At 45.4% G+C, this 17,992-nt stretch overlaps 1 protein-coding gene across 3 annotated transcripts in view; it reads right to left on the bottom strand.

Moving 5' to 3' along the window:
* Nucleotides 1–11,943, bottom strand: part of CAT (catalase) — a 45,451-nt gene extending 33,508 nt beyond the window's left edge. Inside the window, exons 1-2 of one of the 3 annotated variants that reach the window (XM_070487512.1) lie at nucleotides 11,829–11,943; nucleotides 9,948–10,091 (exon numbers count right to left, since the gene is read on the bottom strand). In XM_070487512.1, the coding sequence (XP_070343613.1) occupies nucleotides 9,948–10,013 (66 nt within the window). In that variant the 5' untranslated portion in view covers nucleotides 10,014–10,091; nucleotides 11,829–11,943. Of the gene's footprint in view, nucleotides 1–9,947; nucleotides 10,107–11,828 lie in introns of those variants that run through there. The other 2 variants (XM_044749808.2, XM_070487513.1) reach the window with 2 other exon arrangements.
* Nucleotides 11,944–17,992: the final 6,049 nt, after the last annotated feature.

The raw sequence follows: 17,992 nt of genomic DNA, 5'->3' as shown, positions 1-17,992 counted from the left end.
ACACAACACTCCTCTTTCTCACTCTCCTACTTAAGAAACATTTACAATTCACAGGGAAAGTCCTTCAGAGAATGAGCCACTGTTGCGCACAGACTCTTAAATAAATGGAAACAACTGTATTTCATCAATGGTAACATAAGCAATGTTTCATAATTTCAGATCTCTGAAGTTGGAGCAAGTCCTACAGCCTGTGGAATCTCAGCAATGGATCACGGTTTCGATGGGCAGCGTCCCTCTTTCTTAGTAGTGTCTACAACGGTGTGCATTTTACAGTGCATCACACCTCGGATCCAGTGAAATGTGATAGTTGGCTTAAGGCTGGGAAAGCACAATTTCAAAAAAGTGTAACTCAAAATGACTACATTTAGTGTGCAAATTCTTTTTTCAGGATTGATACACTGAAACTGTGGTCACTCAACACTGATGGGGGGGGCGGTGCTCCTGTGACCATGAGGGAGACTGACCTGGAAGAGGCACAGGAGACAGGCCCAAGGACAGAGCACCCAAGAAGAGCAGCGCCTCCATGCACCGCAAAGAAGACGCAGCAAAGGAAAAGCAGCATTTGAGGGAGGCAGGAAAAACAGAAGCTTGTCGTGGACAGAGAAACCTAGACACCTGGTGGTGCGGTGAGGAGGGCATCTCTGGTGACAGTTCCAGGACAGTTTTGATGGTAAATAAAATGAGAGAGAGACAGACATAGACCAGTGGTGACCTGTGTGACCTGAACCAAGGGATACCATCATGCCAACTGGGTGCATCTGAGGTCCTATCATAAAGACTTGTAAAAATTTTCTCTGACTTTATTTTTATTTATTTTTTTTTTAAGATTGGCACCTGGGCTAACAACTGTTGCCAATCTTCCTTTTTTTTTTTAAGGATTGGCACCTGGGCTAACAACTGTTGCCAATCTTTTTTTTTCTGCTTTATCTCCCCAAACCCCCCCACCCCGGTACACAGTTGTATATCTTAGTTGCAGGTCCTCCTAGTTGTGGGATGTGGGACGCCGCCTCACCATGGCCTGACGAGCAGTGCCATGTCTGCGTCCAAGATCCGAACCCTGGGCCACCACAGCGGAGCGAGCGAACTTAACCACTCAGCCACAGAGCCGGCCCCTCTGACTTTAAATCAGTGACGCTGGAGGTGTAGACAGAGTGGGCTAAGGATGAACAGGAGGGAGGGAGCAGAGGTCATGAATACAGTCTCTCTCGCGAACGCTGCTGGTAAACGCAGGAAGGCAGCGCCCTGGGGCCTAATTCCACAGTCGGCTCTGTGCAGTGAGCGCTGCCATCAACCCCAGTGTACATACAATCCGGTTTGGGGTTTCGTAGGTCAAACTTCTAGCGATCTCAAGCATTTAGAATACTTTTGGACTAGTAGGTAGGAAGCAGTGGAACCAGACCTCCAGGGCTACAAGCGACAACAAAAATAAGCAGGAAAAGAAAGACTTGGAAGGTGATACCTGATTAGATGGGGACAGTCAGAGGAAGTCACTCCCTGCACAAGCTGAGAGGGCAGAGGTGACAGGTGGGAAAGAAAGGAGAGAAGGGGGAAGATGAAAAGCCCACAGCAGCAGAGGCAGCAACCCCCTGGAATGGTGAAGTGAGCAGCCAGAAGGCAGATGTCAACCGAGGCCGGGAGAGAGACGGCTGAGGGAGAAGTAAGGCGGAGCTTGTCTGCAGGTCAAGGACTCAAAGAGCAGCACCTGGGTCACATTAGAAGTTCCACAATCCTAAGGCGGCCCCCTCCGCAGACTGGATGGTAGGGTCCGGGGGCAGTGGCTAGAACAAGGGCCCCTGTGGCATGCTTATTCCAACACTCGCTCATTGCTTCACCAGGCCTGGTTCCCTGTCCCTCCGTCCCCATGGACCACAGAGCCTGGTAAGAGACATCCCTCCGCTCTGCAAACACAACCTGAAGGAGGGGGGACAGAGCGCTCCTGTGGGATGGTGAGCGCTGGGAAAACACTTCACAGTCCTGCCCTGTAGCCTGCACCCTGGTTTTTAACAAACAACAGACAAAAGAAACAACATCCCATGATGCCAGCTCTGAGCTTCCTCTAGAGATATGACAGAGAGCGGCTATTTCTGGTCCAAAGCTAACCAAAAAGGACAAAGGCAGAATCAAGGCACTTGACTAAACTATACATGGTTTCTAATTTCCCTTTTTAACTACCATTTCTGGAGCACCTGCTGTATGCAAGGCTTCATTCGGCACCTTCCCACCGGTTATCTCACTTAAGCCTCCCAATCGCCCAGGAGATAAATGTCATGAGTCCCATTTCACAGGGGAAGCAGTGCGCTCAGAGTATAAGTTACTCTACACAGGCGTCACTGTTGCAGCACAGATGTACCTGTTACGTATAAGAAGTACAGATGGGCAAAGATATTTCTTCCGATTTGCTGATTATTGTTTTTCTCAACTCTGTGAAAGATCACTTTAGATCTGGAATTTTTTAAAGACAGAAAAGCTTTTCTGTGGCTAAACAATTGTAAGAGCTCTGTCTCTGGAAAAGCAGCATTTGTGCATGTTGACATGTTTCCATCTATCTGGCTGCTCCTCATTCCTGACATTCATGCAGGCTTCTCCTGCACAGCTCTTCCCGCCCCCACCCCACACGGCCCCTCAAGCTGGGTGAAGGGCATCTTCTTTGCCCCATAGAATAAAACATGATCGTTGCCTGTTTACTTCACTGTTTCCTCTCTAGACAGTACACTCTTTCTCCACCTGCATCCCTGATGCCTGATATGACGTTCAGTTACCAACAAGCGCTTGTGGACTCAACATTTGATAAATTAAGCTATGGACCAATATGAAATGGCCAAGGAAGATTATTTCTAAGTAGGAAGAGAAAGCAACAACAGTCTGCCCCTCTCCCACCACTCCCCGCAAAAGTTAGAAGGGAAACATCTGAATTTCTAACTTCAAATTCTGATCAAACGCCTTTAGACAAAGTTAGGAAAACTGTTGCAGACATTGGCGCCCTGCTGGGCCAGGTTGGCGCGATGGGTACCCAGCACTGGAACGTGTGCGGGGTATGTCAGCTGCGCCGACGTAAGAGGGGCTCCAGGGTCGGGGTTCAGAGTTTGGGCTCTTGAGCCAGTCTGTTTGGGTTCAGATTCTGAGTCTGCCCCTTTCTAGGGGGAGCAGGAAGAAGCCAAGAGCAGTGGGGGCCCCGTACAGGCCTGGGGCCTTTTCCCAAACTGCCCAGTCAGGAAAGTGTCCCCTCCCAGGACTCGGGCGGGAGACCTGGGGCTCCCCGAGACTTGGCGCCCGGGGCCCGTGCCGCGAGCTGACACCGGGCGCCTCTGACTCCCAGAAGGAAAGCAGGTGTCCGCACACAGCGCACCGCTCGTGCCACCAGCCCAGGCGTCAGCCGCTCACTCAGCCAGGGTCGGGGAGCCCTCCCGAAAGCCAAGGTCGGGCCACCCGCCGGGGCACAGGGCACACCGACCTGCTCTGAGGACAGGTAGGCATCACTGTCCGTTTTGTATATGCGATAACGGTAGGATTAAAGAGGCCGTACCTTTTGGAGATACGCCCTGAAATATCGGCTTCAAAAAGTGGACAGGGCAGTGGGTGAGAGAGAAACGAAACGGGGTCACTTGTGAAGCTGACGGACACACACTGGAGGGGCACTGTCCTCCCTACTTCAGTTCTCGTCTGACATTTTCCATAATATAAAGCTCTGTGTATCTGTTTTAATGAAGAATCAAAGAGAAATGTCTAATAAAAGAAAGAAGCGAGAAGGTGAAGCAAGGGAGAGCGGGAGAGAGCTCGTCCATGATGCTCGCCCGCGAGCGTGAATTCCGACCACGCTCTGTATTCAGCACTTTCCCACATTGACATGTCCAGTCTGGACCAAGAGCAGAATTCAGCACTAGACAGAAAATAGACTTCGGGCAACGGACCAGATGAGCAACACGGGCTCCTGCCCAGAGGACCTGTCATCACCAGGAAGAGTGGAAAACCCTAACTCCCGCATAGGTCATCTAGTCCTGCTGAAGTCTGGATTCAGGCTGATGTGCTTTTTGTTCTTAATCTTAAAACATTCTAAGCATCAGAGGGTGCCCACCTTAATCCACAGCACACTAGAGGGACCCTCAAGCACAAAATAAATGAATTGACAACCCTGGGAAGTTTTCTGATTGCCTTAAAGACTGAAAATTATGCTTTCTGGGCTATAAGCAGAGACTTCACCACGGGGCTGCCCTTGACCCTGTAAGGTGACTTCACCATGGATAAGCCACCAGGCGCCTCGTGCAAGTCAGTGCCAATCAGTCATTCTACGCTCAAGAGGAAAGAATGAGTCTTCACTATACCCTCTGCCTAGAGCACTGCCACTCAATAAAATATTAAATAATATCTAAGGCAAAAAGTGAAACTCAGTAAGAGTACGAAAAAATCACATTGTATTCTTGATAAGGATCATAAATGGTTCCCAGCATACCAAACAAAGCGCAGTGGAGGTGTCTACAGCAGTGTGCGAACCGCCACTGCACGCGCAATGTTTATGGCCTCTGCTAACAACAAAGCACTGAGCAAGGAACAAGATCTGTCAGGCAAGGAAAGAATTGCCTGTCCTCAGTGTTGAGCTGTGGGGCGGCGGGGACGGGAGGCAAGCGACAGAAGAAAATCAAAAATGATTCCAAGGGTCCCAGGGAAGAGAAGTGGTGGGTAGTTTTAATTCCAGAGAAAATGAAAGTTGCCTTTCACAAGGACGATAAATGTCGGCCTTCAAGGTCACATGGCTGGACCTCTGAGCTGGGACTGACTGAACTCACCTCCCCCTTCACCCAAATGGAAAGTAGCTGTTTTTCAAGCACAGCTGTTTCATATTATTTTGTACCAGAGTAAGCACGTCAAAATAGTTGCTAATGTTTTTTTCTTCTCTTCTTGGTGAGTTGTCAAATGTTTCCAGCAAGAAATGGTCAAAACGTTGCTACCAGTTTTCAATGATCAGCAAATATTTAAAATAATCCTATCAAGAAAAAAACCTTTAAAACATACAGAATAATAGCTATTGCAAAAGAAGTTTTCTCTGTCCTGAAACTGTCTTAAGTGGGAGCACTGAGAAGTCTTTCAAAAAAGTAGGGAATAAGAGGAAAAGAAAAAGACAGACTCGAAAAATGAAAGATAATTGATCCACAAACGTGAAAGATTCCCTTACTCTTTGTATTAGAAACCACAGCAGTCACAGTACTCAGAAAGAAAATAAAGACCAAAAATGAGGAGAAAATAAAAATTTGCTAGTTTTACATCTTGCAATCAGCCTCTCTCTTCTTACCTGGAGAAAAATATGAAGTGGTCTAAATATTGGGTAAAAGAAAGAAAAGCTTAGAAATTTTGATTCCACTTCTCCTGTCTCTTTTGCTGCCACACTATGACTCAGCAATTCCACTCCCGGGTGGTTCCCAAGAGAAACAAATACACGTGGGCACACAGAGTTATCAGTCACCCCCTCCATCCACGTGTCGGCAGCGTTACAGCAATGCCGTTACTATCAAGCTATCTTAAAAAACACACAGACCCTCACAGGTTCTGTCTTCTGACTCACTGACAGAAACAGGAGGGCTAAGACCGACCTCTCTCCCACGTCATGAGGGGACTGTTAAAAAAAGTAAGGCTTGAAATGTTCAAATTCTCCAGTTTTTAAGGGATCAGAGGCTACTAATTAAGCCCAGGCATCCAACAGGAAGAGCTCACGGCATTCTAAGCATTGAGCAACAAAGTTCCCATTTAAATTCCGTCCAAAGTGACTGGGAATGCTGACAGAACCAACTCCCTCCCCTCAGCGTATTTTGACAGAAAGAGAAATAAATATTTTTAAGAAGATCCAAGTCATACCTTTGAACATATTTGATTCAATGCTCACTTATTACAATTGACAAAGCTCCAAATCCACTTGTCAGCAACAAAAACTGACCATAAGGAGAGACGCCCAATAAACTGCTCTCACATTGGCTGACACTGTGGTTCCAGAGGAGGATAAACCCAGCATGGCGTTCCACATCTGGTTCTGGAGGGTCAGGAGACCACAGGGTGCCCTCCTTTGAAAGCTTTCACAGGCCAGTAAACTGGGAGGTGGGAAGCAGGATACTGATACAGAGCTGCCCACTTACATAGAAGCATTTGTCAAGCAAGGGGAGATTTTTTTTTTTAATCTGTTACTGTCACAATTTTCTAACAGAAAGAATATTTTAATGTCAAAAAGTAAAAAGGACATAATCTTTAAAAAGAGATTATATCTGTTTGCCCATCACCACATCACAAGAAAATGGCTGGATAGATTTTCAGCAAACATGAAATTTATGGTTTGGCTAAGGTACAGTCATGCACCACATATGGCAGACTGCATACATGACGGTGGCCCCCTAAGATTAGGACCATAGAGCCTAGGTGTGTAGTGGGCTAGACCATGTAGCTTTGTGTAAGTGCACTCTATGACATTTGCACAACAATAAAATTGCCTAATGACACATTTCTCAGAACGCACCCCTGTCGTGGAGTGACACATGACTGCAGTAGGGTCAGCTACCTGGCACAGGTAGACCACATTTCCCAGCCTCCCCCATGATTGCAGAAGGGTCAGCTACCTGGCACAGGTAGACCACATTTCCCAGCTTCCCCCATGACTGTAGAAGGGTCAGCTACCCGGACACAGGTAGACTACATTTCCCAGCCTCCCCCACGATTATAGAAGGGTCAGCTACCCAGACACAGGTAGACTACATTTCCCCTCACAGGTAGGCGTGGGTGGGTGACAGAACTCTAGCCAAAGGAATGTGAGTAGAAGTGACCTACACCACTTCCAGCCTGGCCCCCAGACCTCCCACATACGCTCCTCCATGCTCTTAACCTGCTGAGGCTGGACAGTGATGCCCAGGGCAACCTTAACAGTCATGTGTTGATAAAGGGGAGGCTCCTTCAGCCAGGAGCCCTCAGTATCTGTGGGGCAGCAGAGTACTCATTCCCTCTCCAACTTCAAACCACTTTGGTCCAGCACGTAACAGAGAAATACATTTCTAATATTTTTACACCATTATACATTTTGGGATCTAGTATTACAATACTTAGCCCATACACGATTTAACTTAAAACATGGGCTATGAATCAGTAATAAAAAGACAATCTAATTTTTAAAGGACAAACAATCTGAACAGATACTTCCAAGGAACATATACCAATGTCGACAAGCACATAGAAAGATGCTCAGCACCAATGATCATCAGAGCAATGCAAATTAAAACTGCAATGAGCTACCACTTTACACCCAACAAAATGGCTAAAATTAAAAGACTGACAACACCAAAAGGTGTCAGGATGTGGAGCAAATGGAACTCTCATACATTGTTGATGGAAGGAGAAAACGGTGTAACTACTTTGGAAAAAGGCTTAACAGTTTCTCATAAAACATTTGCATACCCTATGACCCAGCAATTCTACTCCTAGGTATTTCCTAAGGGAAATGAAAGCATATGTACACAAAAAAGACTTGTATGAGACTTTTCATAGCAGTTTATTCACAATAGCTACACACTGGAAACAGCCCAGGTGTTCAGCGACAGGATAAACAGATGGTGGTATATTCATACAATGCAATACTCCTCAGCAATGAAAAAAAAATTTTAAAAAGTAGTGATACATGCAACAACATGAATGAATCTCAAAACATTTTTTTTATCTTAAAACATTTTTGTTGAATGAAAGGGGCATTACACAAACAAGTATATAAATCAATGGTTAGAAAAGAAAATCAACAGTAGTTTCCCAGGGCAAGATTGCAGGGGTTGCAAGAAATGACTGGGAAACAGCACGAGGGAACTTTCCAGGGTGATGATTATCCTCTGTATCTTGATAGGGAAACAGGATTCCCAGGGGTATATACCATGAAACAGTCCTCTTAATATTTGTGTATGTCACTACTGTACATATTACCTTAAAAACATAAATAAACATTGAACTCTGTTCATTTGCATGCTTAGTGTTTAAGGGTAAAAATCTACTGATGTCTACAACTTACTCTGAAATGTGCCCCCCAAAAAATAGGTTAATGGGTGTTTGGAATAACATGTAATAAAAGATATGGAGCAAAACACTTACTGCAGAATCTGGATGGTGGATATACAGGTACACAGTGCACAATTCTTTCAACTTTTCTGAATGTTTGAAACTTCTCATAACAAAGCATTGGAAAATTATACAGTCTATGTGATATGCAAAATTTCTTTTGGAGGGTCCCAGGGGGTTCACCTCAAAGAAATAAGCAGTTTTCACTCAGAGCAGTTAAAAGTGAGGAATAAGGAGACATCAGTCTGACTGCCAATTAGGACAGCGTGCAAGTGCACTAAGAGGCCACGGGCAGAGAAGACAGCAGGACGTCAACGATGAGTCCTCCCACTACCCGCGTGCTCTGTGGGCCAGCTGCTTCTCGCAGAGGCATCCAGGTGGGGTGCATCGCCAGCAGAGTCTCCATGATTTAACAACAGTGAATGACTCTTGCAAACTATGACAAGGCAAGCTAGCCTCAGGCTAAAGGGAAGTCTTTTACAATGAAACTATGACAAGGCAAGCTAGCCTCAGGATAAAGGGGAGTCCTTTAACAATGAACAAATTTTGTTTTATGAAAAATTCACTACATTGTCCATATTTTTCTCAATTCACCAAGTATGCATGAAAACTTCAGTAAGAACCAGGATTTAACAACCACTGGATATGAAAAGAGTCCCGGCCTCCAGATGCTGAGTCTAATCTTGACTCTGCCACTAACGAGCTGCACGTCCTTGATTAATAGGACTCTAGGTCTCTCTGGTTCACTTTGATTAAGAGCTCATCAAACACTGTGCCACCTAATGGCATATAATAAAGGACAGGACAAGAAGAGAGATTTTTCTGGGCCCTTGGAGGAGAATGGGAGCCCTCTCCTAAGCAGGGAACCATAAAGCCATCCGTGGACACTGAGCATTAATAGCCCGGCGCATGAATACTAACCTGGTGTTGAGGAAAGAGCACGGGGCAAGATGAGGAAAAGCGCGGCTCTTGACCTCTCTGTGCCATGAACCAGGCACCATGGGAACTGGGCACGGCCCCTGGACTCCCTGCGCCAATGTGACCAAAGACTCAGACCAGATGTGCTCTCATCTAATCCAGCCTCCTCCAAGATGCCCTTTAGGACTCTGCCCCCGTACAGGTCAGGAGCGCCTGGCCCACCCCCGGGCCAAGATGCTACTCATCTTTAAAGCTCGTTCAGATGTCACCTGCTTCGGGAAGCTTGCCAGCGCGACGTCACTCCCTTTACATTTTACAAATAGACGCCGAGGGCCCTCGCCACGCTGGACAGTAGTCGTCTGTTTGTCTGTCTTTCCTAGCTAGACTCAGCTTCTCAGCGGTGCAGTTCTAGCTCCAGTGGGATTCGGACACTCCTCCCGGCACAGCACCTCGCACGTGCAGGCTCTCAGAGAAGACGTGTAAATAAGTGCACTCATCAACCCCTCACCAGCTTCTAGCTCTAAAATGCTAGGCTTGATGTTTTTAAGTGCAAATGGAATAACAGACGTAAAGATGCTTTTATTTCGCCGTTCAAGGCTGTGCGTACTAAGTATCAGTCACGGTGATTGGTGCTGGGGACATGGAGATGATGCACACGGTCCTGCTCCCACGGTCCCCCGTGAACACGAAGGCCTTGCAGTGACCGTCTGTGGAAGGCCGGGCCGGAGCCCGCTGCACTTCTCCCTCGCTTCCCCTCTCGCAGCCTGGGCTCCCCGCCTCTCCCCACGCGCCCTCCCTCCACCCCCCTCCCTCCGGCCCAGCGGGCAGAAACGCAGAGCTCGGAGCCCCCGCCGCCCCCGCCTGCAGCGGTCCCCCGGGACCCCAAGGCCCGCGCCCGCCCTGGGTGCTGCTGCGCCCGGGGCGCCCAGCTCTCGGCGCGGACCCTCGGGCGCCGCGTGTACCTGCGCGGCCCGCTGCTCCTTCCAGTGCTTCATCTGGTCGCTGGCTGGGTCCCGGCTGTCCCCCATGCTGTCCCACGAGCGCCCCAAGTCCGAGCGGCCCCGCTTCCGCGTCTGCCCCCGCGGCGGAGAGCGCGTCCACAGCCCCTGAAATAGGCGAGTCGGGCTCTGGCGATCGGCTCCGCCCCAGCCCCGCCCCTCGGAGGGCGCCGCTGACTGGCCGCTCGCGCGCCGGGCGGGACGGGATTGGAAGCCAAATGGGGCCGTGGGGGGGTGGGGGGAGGTGGCTCCCGGAGGGAGGCGGGCCGAGGACTGGGAGAGGCTGGGGTGGGGGGTGAGAAGGGGAGCCTGCCCTCAGACCCCCAAACCCCGGGGTTAGGGAACCCACGGTGGGCCGGCAGTACGGGGCGTGACTCTCGCCTCCTGTTATCGGCATCCTCGGGCGGGCCCGGGCCGCGGCGGTTGGTGGTCTGCCAGTTACCCTGACCAAACGCTTAGGCCCTGTTGGGTGAGGCTTCGAGCTCTGTAAATGTGCTCTCAGCTTTTAAAAAGTGAGAAACCTTGGGTTGCATTCCTCTGTGCAAAATGAAGTTTTGACACCTCCGAATGTTAGCATTGTTTGCAACTGAAGGATTCATGGGAATTTGGAATAACTACAAACACTGATTCTGCAATTGTCTTAACCAGTGATCTTACTCTCAAATGTTGCACTAGTTTTCTTATCACAGACTGTATGTACAGGAAAACGTACCTTTTCTAGTAACACAGGAAAATGAAACATGGACAAGTTCTTAATGGTCTGAATCGTCTAAAACCCATAGGAAGAAAGTTCAGTCTTTTCTGCTCCCTTTTGGCTCGGCCCCTCCCGTTCTGTGAGTGTCTCCCATGCCCCAGATGCTGCTAGATGTTTGCCAGACTTTGTGAGTTAATCTTCACAACAATCTCGAGATAAAAGTTTCATCATCCCCATTTTAAATATGAAGAAACTGCAGCTTAAGAGAAGTGGGGGAGCTGGCCGAAACTTAAAAGCTAGCCAAAGGTCAGAGCCTAGGTCCTTTGTCTTATTTCAAAGTTTGCGCCCTGAACCACTATGCCCTCCTGCCTTTTGAAGAGTAAGAAACTTTTAAAATTCTAAGAATTTTGAAAAACTCTGTGTTATGAAAGAGCCATGTTGAAAAGTAAAATATTTCATAAGTTGCGGACCAGTTAGTCGTTGTAGTCAAATGGATTGAATGATTTTTCCCCTCAGGTGCTAGGGTTTACGTTTAAACATCATGATATGAATAAATATACCATCATCTTCCAATTAAAGGCTCTCAACTTTTAAGTTTGATTTTTTTCAGTAAAACTACATATAATGAATGGGTGGATATACAACAGTGGAAATTTCAGATAGTCTTGATTTTACAAAAGTGCAAGAATCTGTCACAGAAGTTTGATTTCTGCAGCTCATTGCAAAAGCAGCCGACAACTCGATCTTTAGCGCCCTGTGGTTTTCCTTCGTTACACTTGACACGGTTGTAGAGATGCTGATACCTGTGTGGTCTGTGTGACATCTTGCACTGCCCGCTCCATCCACACCTTCAGCAGAGTGTGAACTCCATGAGGCAGGGACCACGTTTGACTTGCTCTCTGTCGTATTCCTGCACACCTAGAATTTACTAAGCACTTACTCTGTACCAGAGACTGCTCTAAGCTTTTTGTGTGCATTTGGTTAGTTAACCCTCCCGATAACCCTATGAATTAGGTGCTAATATTATCCTTGTCTTGCATATTAGGAAAATGAGGCATTTTTGTTAGTTCCATCAAGTCAATTCCAATTCCTAGAGACCCTATGGACAGCAGAGCGGGACCCTGCCTGCTCTTTCTGCGCCCTCCTCTCACCTTTCAGCGCTGTATCAGACAACACTCTGCTGCTATTCACAGGGTTTTCATGGCCATTTTTCTCAGAAGTGGGTGGCCAGGCCCTCCTTCCCAGTCTGTAAGCTCTGCTGAAACTGAGACACAGAGAGATTAAGTAAACAACTTGTCCCAGGTTACACAATTATTAAGGGACAGAGCCAAGATTCCAGCCTCGTCCATTTATCTCCCGAGCCCATGCTTTGTTGAATAAATAAATGTTAAAAGATTCAAACTAATTGTTTTCTTCATTAGCTAAAAAAAAGTAGCAACAAAATTAATGAAAAGAAACCTGGAGTCATATGTTAAGCTTTGCTCTTTATGTAGACATTGTCCTATGTTTCGGGGGTTTTTTCTGTTTTCCTTCCTGTTGGTTTAGATTCCTAAGGAACTGTTCCCAGTGAGAGAGAAATGGAGAAACAAGACACTTCCAGGTCGTGTCGTATGTTGCCTCTTAAAGTAAGGAGCGTGCTTACAGGTAATGACAGCAAATTTACATTGCCTACATAGGCAGAATTCTACTCATTGGCTTTATGACTATAATTTAACTGTAATTTAAGTGAACCTACGTCTACAAATCAGCCTCAGTTTAAAAATACCTTAAACCAAATCCGTTTGACCCCTAAAGGTAATTCCAAATGATTTGCTCGGTAAACAAATTTTGTCCTGATTTTTATATTTTACTAATATAAACACGTGAGTATTTTCGTTGGTATTGAATAAAACTGTTGTTTATAAAATGCTGATCTCTGATTGTTCAGAACCCAATTAAATAAAATGTATCTGCACGAACCGTAATGTTGTTAATCCTGTAAGAAGCAAATCTACCTCCAAGCTTGTGAAGTACACCGTATTATAAATGTTCGAGGGGGAAGGTTGAGCACCCACCTAGGAACCTTATAGATAAGTTCCATTAGTGTTTGGAGGAAAAGAATGGAGAGAATGAACTGTCTTGTTGGATGACAGGTCAATGCAAAGGAGTGTGAGGAGTAATAGAAATCAAGATAATTATTTGTTTCTGTGCTGATTCCACCACCCTCTGACAGACTGAGATGTTTCCATTTCACTCTCTTCACAATGGCCTTGTGCGGTAACCTCAGGGGTAGGGAGAGGGAAAGAAGAGAAGGAGAAAGAGAAGAGGTGTGTTGCAGTCCAGGTTGCCCTTTGAGGGAAGGGCGGTGAGCACCAGCACAGCTGCGTGACTCCAACCCACCGGGGACCGGCCTGAGCAGGCAAGAGACGGACGCGGAATGTGCGCTCAAGGGGACAGTGGGTTTCATTGTGAGAGTAGCACGGACCCCCTGATCTGCCTATGTTGCTTCAGCACGTCTTAGTCCTGCTTTAACAAGAACAATTACTTAGGAGGAGGTGGCCCAGATGTCCCTTAGGTCTGGTGATGGCCATAGTTGGAACTATCCTGAGGGGATAAATATCCATGTGCCTTTTCTCCCCCAGGCCCCAAACACCATGCTGTTGATCTGGGTGTTTGAGAAAAAGGAAATAGAAACAAGAATTTGGAATTTGTTATTACTTTAACTTTTTTTTTCTGATTTTAAAATTAACATATGCTTACTAATGGAAACTTGGAAAATACAGAATAACATATAAAATGAACAATCATCTATAGGTGGTAATAAATAGATAGCTTTCACACCAATATTTTCTCTCATGTGTATGTAATGTGTGTGTGCGTATGAAAGAGAGAGGTTTATAATGGAGCATATAGAATATATAATTTTGTGTCCTGCTTTTTTTAAATTTTCAAAACATTTTATTTCACCTGAATTTCATATGGTACCACATACTTGAACCTGTCACCCACAAGAAGGTTCTTTCCATTCTCCAGGACTACTTTCCTTCAGAGGCAAATAAACAAGAAACAAATCATACACATAGAGCATAGAGCAGTGCCCCCTTATCTGAGGGGTCATATTCTGAGACCCCTGGTGGATGCCCGAAACCTCGAATATGCTGAACCCTTACATGTACTATATTTTTTCTATGCAGTCAAGTGTCACTGAACGACAAGGACACGTTCTGAGAAATGCGTCATTAGGCGATTTCATCACTGTGTGAACCTCACAGAGGACACTTACACAAACCTGGATGGTGCAGCCTACCACATACCCAGGCTGTGTGCTGTAGCCTATGGCTCCTAGGCTAGAAGCCTGTAGAGTATGTTACTGTGCTGAATACTGTAGGCAATGGCAGCACGATGGTAAGTATCTGTTTGTTTAAATATATCTGAACACAGAAAAGGTACGGTAAAAATACAATATAAAAGATAAACAGTGGTGCACCTGTGTGGGGCACTTCCCACGAATGGAGCTTGCAGGACTGGACGTTGCTCTGGGGGGGTCGGTGAGAGAGCAGTGAGTGGTGAGTGAATGTGAGGGCCAGGACGTCACTGGACACTGCTCTGGACCTTATCAACACTGTGCACTTAGGCTACACTAAATTTGTAACAAATGTTTTTCTTTCTTCAAAAATAAATTAACCTTAGATTACTGTAACTTCTTTACTGTATAAACTATTTAATTTTTAATTGACTTTTCTGTAATAACACAGCTTAAAACACAAACACATTGCACAGCTCTACAAAAATATTTTCTTTCTTTATATCCCTATTCTATAAGGGTTTTTTTAATTTTTAAAATTGTTTTTTTTTTTTTTACTTTTTAAACATTTTTGTTGAAAACTAAGACACGAACACACAGATTAACCTAGGCCTACACAAGTTCAAAACCATCGATATCACTGTCTTCCACTCCACAGCTCGTCCTGCTAGCACTCCAGGGGAGTACTAACCTGCATGGAGCTGTCCTCTCCCATGATAACAATGCTTCTTCTGGAACACCTCCTGAAGCACCTGCCTGAGGCTCTCCTTGAGGAGCTGTCACTCTTTTCAGAAAAATGTCCATGGGGGTTTGCTTAGTTTGTTTCTTTTCTTCATCACAGATTTGCTTGTAAGCAGATAATGCACCATGAACATTCCTCTCTGTTAATGAAAACCTTTTGGTGTTGGAGTCTACGTTTTCAAGCTTTTTAAGGAGCTTGTTGAGGTCTGCAAAAGCTTCTGCTAAACCCTTCACTGTGAATTTTCTTGGGGATTCATCTTCTTTTTCTCCTTCAGTTTCCTTTTCTCTTGCCTCTTCTTCAGCTGTGTGTTCCTGTTCCAGTTCCAACAACTCCTTATCAGTCCACTCCTCGGGGACCACCTGTAGGAGCCCCTCAGTGTCATTCTCATCCTCACCCTGGTTCAAGTTGTTTGCCATCTCAACCACAGCCTTATTGATTTTTGCAACCTCCTCATACTTGGCAAGAACTTGGAAGTCGTAGACAAACTTCTTAAGTGTCTTCTTCCAGATGCCATTCACACATTCTTTGGTGACATCACCCTAAGCCTGAGCAAGGTTCTTGATGTCGTCACAGATGCTGGAATCCTTCCAGAATTGCATCAGTGTCTTCTCAGTGTCTTCCTCAGTTGCAGCAGTTGGGCAAAGGTCCTCCTCGGGTATCAGGGCTTAACAGCTGCTATAATTCCTTAATCCATTGGTTGGATCAAAGAGATGGTGTTTGGAGGGAGAAACACCACTTTGATATTGAGAGGAAGATCACCAATAAAAGGAGGATGACCAAGAGCATTATCAACCATAAGCGAAATCTTTAAAAGTCTGTTATTCTCCAAACAGTACTTCTCCATTTCTCTGGCATAGCAATTCAGGAGGGTAAGTCGGGAGAAGAGCTAGGTCCTCCCTGACTTCTCACTGCTCCTGGGGTGCACTGGCAGTGTGTGCTTGTCGATGTGCTTGAAGGCCCGGGGGCTCTCACTGTGCCAGGTCACAGAGTTTCAATTTGTAGCCTGCAATATTGCCCCCCAGCAAGACTGTTATCCTGGCCTTAGAAGCCTTGAAACCTGGCACTGATATGGCCTCCTTATGGATGAAAGTCCTTTCAGGCATCCATTTCCAGAATAAGGAGTTTTCATCCATATTGAACATTTGCTCTGGCAAGTAATTTTCCTCCACAATCAGCTTATCTAGAGTTTCCAAAAATTCTCCAGCTGCCTTCACATCGGCTCTCGCAGAGTCACCACTCACTTTCACGTTGCGCGATGAACAATGACTCTTGAGTCACTTAAACCACCCAGAGCGAGCAGTAAATTCAACATCATAGTTGTGTTCAGCCTTTTCTTTCAACATCGCAAATGAACTCTGTGCTTTGGCTGCGATCGCCATGGTGCTGAGACGGATACGCTTCTGTGTCTGGTCTTCAGTCAGATCATTAAAAGTTTCTCCATGTCTGATATGGGCCCTTCTCAAATTTTTGTTAGTCTCATTGCCTTCCATGAAACAGATCCCTTTACACCTTCCGTCACTGTGTTCTTGTTCTTGAAGGTCATAGCTATGGTGCAACGGGACATGCCTGACTGGCAAGCAATAGCCCTCACTGATTTTCTGCCTTAACAGCCCTTAATCAACTTTAATTTCATTTCCAGGTCAATCACTCAACGTGCCTCTTACTGGCAACACTAGAAGTAGATTTCGTACTTTTAGGGGCCATGATGAACAAAACAAAATGAGATTAAATCAAGCACCAGAGAAAATGATGCACTCAAGAGATGCAGTAAGCATGAAATGGATGAGGCTGCTGCCAGCGTAACAGGCATACGGTTTTACAGTAAGCTTTTTTTTTTTATTAGTAGAAAGAGTACACTCTAGAATAATGATAAAAAGTAGATAAAAAGAGTAAATACATAAAGCAGTACCGTGGTCATTTATTATCATTGTCTTATATACTACGCATAGCTGTATATGCTGTACTTTTATATAACTTGGAGCACAGTAGATTTTTTACAGCAGCATCACCACAAAAACATCAGTAATGCATTGAACTCTGACCTTACAATGACTATGACATCAGTAGGCAATAGGAAATTTTCAGCTCCATTATAATCTTATAGGACCACCATCGTATATGTGGTCCGTCTTGACTGAAATGTCGTTATGCAGCATACGACTGTACATAAACACCTATGATAAAGTTCAATTTATAAATTAGGCCCAGTAAGAGATTAACAACAATGACTAATAATAGAACAGAACAATTATAACAATATGCTCTGATAAAAGTCACCGTAGATCTTAGCAATGTCAGTGTACAATTTTTTTCTTTCCTTGTTAAGTCAGGAACTTTCACCTTTTCACTTAGAGGAAGTACTTCACAGCTTCTCTTTGGCATATCCAAATTGCCAGAATTGCTACTCTTGTGCTTTGGGGCCATGATAAGTAAGATAAGGCTTGCTTGAACACAAGCCCTGCGATACTGTGACAGTCAATCTGATAACCTACATGGCTACTAAGTGACTAACAGACGGGTCGTGTGTATAGTGTGGATCCGTGGGACAAAGGGATGATTCATGTCCCAGGCGAGACGGAGCAGGACACTGTGAGATTGCATCAGGCTACTCAGAATGGTTACCAATTTAAAACTGTGAATTGTTTATTTCTGGAATTTTCCATTTAATATTTTCATACCACAGGTAACTGAAACAGCAGAAAGCTAAACCATGGATAAGGGGGGATTACTGTACAAAAGATAGTTTAACTCTTGATTAAGCAAAAAATGCCAATATAACTTTTTTTCTTGTATTTTTAAGATGTTACTTCACTTGTAAATTCAAGTTTGGTTGAAACTTTTTAGTCTTTTTGCTCAATATTTTGAACACTTCCATTTTCTCTTTTGTAGAGTCTTTGAGCTTCTTCTCTCTCTTGTTTTCTCCTCTCAAATTCTTGCTTCTTAGTAGAACATTTAGCTTGTACCTGTTCACGTTTTTCTTGTGCTTTTTGATTTGATGTTTTCCTTTTATTTTTCTTTGGAATAGTAATAGAGTTTTCTCTTTGTTACATTGTTCTCCTGACTGAGGCTGGTCAGCGCTACAATGCTCTTCAGACTAAGCCTGGTGGGTTCTACAATGTTCTTCAGACCGCGCCTGCTCAGTGCTACGTTGGTCTTCTGGCATAGGCTCATAAACTTGGTATTCTAACAAAGCTGATCAACTTTTCTAAGTTGCTTCCTGAGTCTTTTCTCTTTAGCTCATTGGAGATGTTTCGGATGATCAGGGTATTGATCTGCGAATGGAGGTTTCT

Source organism: Equus asinus, chromosome 17, assembly GCF_041296235.1.
Source record: "Equus asinus isolate D_3611 breed Donkey chromosome 17, EquAss-T2T_v2, whole genome shotgun sequence".
NCBI lineage: Eukaryota > Metazoa > Chordata > Mammalia > Perissodactyla > Equidae > Equus > Equus asinus.
This window is presented reverse-complemented; position numbering and strand designations above follow the sequence as displayed.